Source organism: Eurypyga helias, unplaced genomic scaffold, assembly GCF_000690775.1.
Source record: "Eurypyga helias isolate BGI_N326 unplaced genomic scaffold, ASM69077v1 scaffold3410, whole genome shotgun sequence".
Classification (NCBI taxonomy): domain Eukaryota; kingdom Metazoa; phylum Chordata; class Aves; order Eurypygiformes; family Eurypygidae; genus Eurypyga; species Eurypyga helias.
Genome location: NW_010227452.1, coordinates 37737 through 43956, shown reverse-complemented (window position 1 = coordinate 43956; position 6220 = coordinate 37737). Strand labels below are relative to the sequence as shown.

General features: G+C 40.9%; 1 protein-coding gene across 1 annotated transcript; it reads left to right on the top strand.

Annotated features, from left to right (window-relative positions):
- Positions 1–339: 339 nt before the first annotated feature.
- Positions 340–6220, top strand: LOC104512974 (ERO1-like protein beta; the record flags this gene model as incomplete). Its single annotated transcript, XM_010156182.1, has 6 exons — positions 340–432; positions 561–807; positions 1635–1704; positions 2882–2968; positions 4700–4833; positions 5735–6220. Coding segments are annotated over 6 exons (692 nt in total), but the record flags the coding sequence as incomplete, so codon positions are not given.

The window sequence follows — 6220 nt, the reverse complement described above, 5'->3', positions numbered from 1 at the left end:
CTAGTTCAAATTTATTGCTCAGAGTAAGGGTCTTATTTTTGTGTGGCAGTTTATCTGTACTGACTGACCAGATACTTGTTTGACTGTATGTATTAAAACACTAAAATACCAAGTAAGAAATATCAAACTTCATTCTTGGTACATCTTTATATAAAAAGTAGGAGGTAAACTTTACCGACGATGGATGTAAGGCTTTTTAACAACGCCGAAGTACTGTAGTTATAACTCTTGCAAGTCTGCATCATTTAACTTATGTCACTGAAATGTCAAGGTGTATTTATTTTAATATGGTATTTCCAGTATTTAGTTTGGGGTCTGTTTGGCTTTTTTCCTGGACAGGTCTTTGTCTTGAGAAGAGAGTGTTTTACAAACTCATTTCTGGACTTCATGCTAGCATTAACTTGCATCTGTGTGCAAATTATCTTCTTGAAGGTAATTTAAGTCTAAGTATACTTGTAACATGTATTTTTTTTCTGAAAATTTTGGATGTATACTTAGTTGCTGTCTTTCCAAATATGTATGTTTTACTTCCCTGTCCTTTTTTTCCCCCCTTTGTGTAGAAACCTGGGGGAAGCCTCGCTGGGGACCGAACGTGAAAGAGTTCACTCGCCGCTTCGACCCTACTGAAACAAAAGGAGAAGGGCCGAGGAGGCTCAAGAACTTGTATTTCTTGTATTTGATAGAGCTGCGTGCTTTGTCAAAGGTTGCGCCGTACTTTGAGCGTTCGGTTGTTGACCTTTACACTGGAAACGGCCATGAGGATGCTGAATCTAAAGCTCTCTTACTAGACATCTTCAGGGATACAAAGTAAGGCGCAGGGAGTTTTTTTATCGATTGTTTGAAATTCTCAGTTATATTTGTGAGTGAGAATAGAAGACTTCGATACAGGGTGGGATGAGGAGGATAATGGAATGAAGGAATAAAACTAAGTCATGGGAGAGAGCAAGAGGAATTTTTACAGTGGATGGGAAGAGATGAATGTTTTTGAGGATTGAATATACCAGACTTTAAAAAAGAAAAAAAAAAAGGCAAACAGCAAACCAACCAACCCACCCCACCTAGACAACACCCTGTGCTACTCCCTGTTTGTTGCTTTTTCTGATTCTTCAGTATAAGATGAACATGGTTTATTTTGAAAAGTAAAATAGTACATACAGTCTTTTTAATGATCCAGCGAGTAAATCCAGCTTTAACACAAACTTAACCTGTGGGGTTCTAGCCATCCCTTCTTCCTTCTGATTACTCTGTAAGGTTCTTCAGTCCAGTTCCTATGCTCACCTTCTCACTCGTTTTTGTGACTGGTAACGTGCTGGGTGGCTTCACTGCTGTCCCTGCTCGTAATCTTGCTCGGTGCTTGAGGTGTGGGCAGACAGCGATTGACTGAAAGGCAAACAGTATGACAATTTCAGTGTGTATTAGAAAGAAATTTTGATCAGTGGGAATGGAGTGCAGAAAATTCTCAACAAAACTGTAAATAACAGATTTCAAGTTAGAGACTGAATAGTAAAATTTATACTGTGCAAAGACTCTGAAAAGTATTTTACAGCAGTGGCATCAACTGCTCACCAAGTGTGATGGAACACTGTAGCTGATGCCAGTCTTTGGGTTTTTTTCTTGCATTTTGTCTTTATTAGGTCCTTTCACATGCACTTCGATGAAAAGTCCATGTTTGCTGGAGATAAAAAGGGAGCTAAGTCTTTAAAGGTAAAGCTACTTTTCTGAATGACACCCAAAACATCCATTTTGAAATTAAGCTGTGTTATTTTAGAAATCCTCTCTACCTACCGCTGCTGAGAGTAGAAAGGCAGGGATAAAAACGTACAGCATTGTATCTCAGGCCTCGTAATCTGTTTTATAGTAAATGAATACAAGGTGTCCTGAGCCAAGGAGCCTGAAATCTCTGGTTTAGTGCCTTGGCTCTGCCATCAGGACTGTGGTGAGGCAGATGAGTTGAAGCGGTATTACCGGTAGATGCAATGATGGGCGTTTTTAAATAGAGCGTCTGTTTGCTGGGGGGGGGGGCAAAAAAAAAAAAAACCAAACCAAACAGCAATGTTTGCTTAAAAAGTAGATGCCTTATGTGGTGTGATGTAATGTAGTACAGTGTAACATCAAATTATACTTCACGTGAGAACAGCATAGTTCCTAGAGGTGGGAACCTGATGCGATTGCTGTAACTACCTAGCAGCTTTCTGTGTCGACGGCCTGGTGTTCAGACGGGCATGCACTGCAGTTCCATAAAGGCCTGTTTTAATACTCAGCACTTCTCATCCTTACTTCAGTAGTGGTATGGAATTTCATCAGCATTAGAAAGCATGCCCTTAGAAAGGGGCTAATAGTTTATCAGTCCTGCTTGTGTTTTTCTGACCTTACATATATAGTTAATCGAGATCATCTTAATTAGTGCTGTGTTGGGCTGGCTTCCACTGTGACAGAACCTGCAAAGCAGCAATCTACCCATAGCTTTGGACAGGAAATGCCTTTTGTGCATTGTAATTTATTTTCCTCTTTGTCAAAAAGGTAGCTTGGTTCAAAAGGGATTTGAATGATGGAAGAAGAATCAGGCGGGGACACAGATACAGTACTTAGGGCTCAAGAGTTTTGAAAAAGTTGGTAGAAACTCAGTGTACAGAATTCATGCGTTCCCAAAAATGCAGAACATGCAGGGTGTTTTTATCTGAGGAATTAATTGTTAGCAGTGGCTTGGAAACAAGATTCCTGGGTTTATGTGGACCTTTGTTATGGCCTGACCCCATAAGGGAGTGGTTTTGTTCAGTTTTAGTAGCAGAGAACTGATGTTCTAGATTACTTAACCTTCTGTTTTTGTAAAACTAAGAGGTACTTCAACCTCACCTCTCTTTACGTTGTTTTTAACTGATAGGAAGAATTCCGATTGCATTTCAAGAACATATCCCGCATAATGGATTGTGTTGGGTGTGACAAATGCAGGCTGTGGGGCAAACTGCAGGTACGGTTTATTCTGCGTGTGCGGCGGCGGGGGGCGGTGAGAAGACAAGCACCGGTTTGGGTTTGGTGGGAAGCCTTCTTACCCTAGCGTTCAGGCTTGCTGCACAGAGGGGTCGTCTTCGATAGCCTTACCTGTATGTTGAAAATACATGTACGCTTAATTTGTTGTTAGACAAATTAAAAAGTTTGAAAACCTGTTTGTTTGGTCAACAGCTGTTTAGGTTACTAAAAGGTATAGCTTTGTATTCGCCAAAAGAAAACGTATTTAAGGCAGACGCTTCACAGCGAGGTCTTGCTGGCAGTCAGTCTCTTACCTGTGTTCACTGATCAGATGAGCCTTGTAGAATCCCCCTGTGGGAAGCCTTCCTGGAAACGCAGCACTTGCTTAATTGATAGGAAATCCAGATTTAACTCCACAATTGACGTGTAAGAATGAAGTAATCCAGGCTCTCACAATTTGTGCAGAAAGCAGCAAAGGAATGCAAAGGTGCACGGTAAAGCTAAAAGTTGAAAAACCATCTAGTTTCTGGACATTGTTTGTTTGGTTTTTTTAATTGAAAAGATTATTTTAAACTTCAAGACCAATGTTATGTCCAGTCTGAGAACAGTTGTTACTTTGGGGTGCCTACTGTCATAGAATCAAGGAACGGTTTGGGTTGGAAGGGACCTTAAAGACCATCCGGTTCCAAGCCCCCTGCCATGGGCAGGGACACCTTCCACTAGACCAGGTTGCTCAAAGCCTCATCCAGCCTGGCCTTGAACACTTCCAGGGATGGGGCATCCACAGCTTCCCTGGGCAACCTGTTTCAGTGCCTCACCACCCTCTCCGTGAAGAACTTCTTCCTGATATCCAATCTAAACCTCCCACTTTCAATTTAAACCCGTTACCCCTTGTCCTGTCACTACAGGCCCTGTCCTGTACTGCTGTACAGCCTTAAGCTTATCGGAGTTCAGTTTTCAAAGAAATCTAGAACATCAAAAATTTGGTGGTCTCTGCCAAATTTCTGGAGTTCTGCCTACCCTGTCCTAGTTAATGCTTCTGATCTATCGCTGCTTTTTTCTTCTCACACAGAATGAAATAGGGCCAGATTTCCTGACTGACAAAATCCTTTTGCAGCCAGCCTCAACCACTTCTTGTCAAAATCCAGTGGTGTTTTCTGTAGCCTGGTTAAAAGGAGAAATAAGAATGGCTGTTTCTCTTCTATTTCTGTATGGAAGATAGGGATTGGAACTGAAACTGCAATGTCTGTCACTGGGACCAGAGGTGGAAAAAGCAGAAGTGTTGTAATGCCTCATAATAAAACCTGGTTTGACTTCAAAGGGGGAGAGGAGAGGAAAGGGGAGATCTGGTCCAGCAGTTCCTGAAGCAGCAGGGCGCCTGTGAGGTGAGGGATGGGAGGGAGCTACGAGTGTTGTAACAGGCACATTTTCATATGCATTTGCTGTGGCTGAGAAGGAAAGAGATGGAAAAGGAAGAGATTAAAAACAGGAGGGTGAAGAGCAGTTATATCCGAGGAAACAAATGTTCTTAAGTGACTGAACCTCGTGCAGTGGCACGCCTTTGCACTAGTGTCCTGGTTTGTGTGCACTTATTTGGGCCGAGGAAGCGCCAGAATATAAGACTTGCTACTGCAGTTTGCCTGGATTAGTCATTTTTTAACTTGTCTACAGCCTTCTGAGCGTTCGAAGGAGTGATCTTACTGATGTTAAAACACTGTACTTTTTTTTGTAGACTCAAGGCTTAGGAACTGCTCTGAAGATCTTGTTCTCTGAAAAAGAAATACAGAGCCTTCCTGAGAACAGCCCATCTAAAGGTTTTCAACTCACACGTCAAGAAATAGTTGCTCTTGTGAACGCCTTTGGAAGGTAAGGTTTTATCATTTGCACAGCAGAAAAACTGTAAGACTTCTGTGTCAGCACTCGAGGTCTGTGGAAAGATGGAATCATACGTGCAGCTGTAGCTTTTTGAAGGCCGAATTGCTGTTAGGAACACTGATAAACTTAATGCCACCAAACTGATTATGTAGAGTGTTGAGTATTAGCCTTGGTCGTCGTTCTGTGTTTGGATCTAATTTGTCTCTTATCTCAGATCTCATAAATTCCATCTCCTGAAAGCTGGATTTAAATCTCTTAAGCAGTCATAAGCATTTGACTTTGAGTACATCTCCTCCTTCTTGAGCACTGACTACAGCTGTAGTGCATTTGTGTTTGTTTTAAACATGTGTATGTAAAAAGTAGTGAAAAGGAAGAAAAATACTTGGAGATTTTTTTTAACACTGTCATTTAGCCCTCAGGCTTTGGGATTTTTGTGTGAGATGCAACTTTTTTTTGTTAAAACTTACGTTTTGATTTTTTTAAAATAATTTACCGCATTCAAGTGATGAAATGAAATATTTTAACAGCGTTAAAAGATGGGCAGAACTTGCTTCGTTCATCATGCTGGTTCTTGAGTGTAACAATCAGTTCCTGTTTCAAAGAATGTAACAAACATTGCTACCCCTGGTTAGAGATTTTTAGGTGTTAAATGAAGTCATGACAATTAAACATTCTATATAAGCTTTAATCCCTGTAGTAGGGTACATAAATACAATGGAGAGTCAGGTAGTAGATCTCTTGAGGCAAAGTAGTATCTGAAGTGTGTTCAGCTTTGGAATAGAATTGTGTTCGGGAAGGGAGGGAACAAGCAAAAAGCCCCCATGGCAGATAGTGACTTGCACTATTCTTTCCCAGTTGACTTACTAACGCTTAAGGAGTCTTTGTTTTACAGGCTTTCCACAAGTATAAGGGAGCTGCAGAATTTTAAAGTTTTATTACAACAAACTAGGTAATGAAGGCCTTTGCACAACCCATTAGTGAAGACCGTTTACGGGACTGCAATTGAGCAGGAGGAACTGATCCTTACAGGACTCGCATGAACTGATACAAAGGAAAAGCAAATACCAACTTGAATATTTATGTTTAAACCCGGAATAGTTACTAATTAGATATTTATGAATGAAATATATAGTTTTTAAAGGTGTAAATTATGCTGATCTGTTAATTTTTAAAGTTCTCTGCTCACAGTTCTGTAGTGCTGAAACTTCATATATTTTCTTTATTTCCTTGTCTTTCTGAGACAGTTGTTTTATATGGAAACATCCGTACCTCCACCCTGACTGGGCCTGTCCTGAGAGAGGTGGTTTACCTCTTGTCTCTCCCCAGTGCTGAGCTTCAGTATATTCTGAGGACTGGGGGTGCTGGTTCTGGCTGTCTA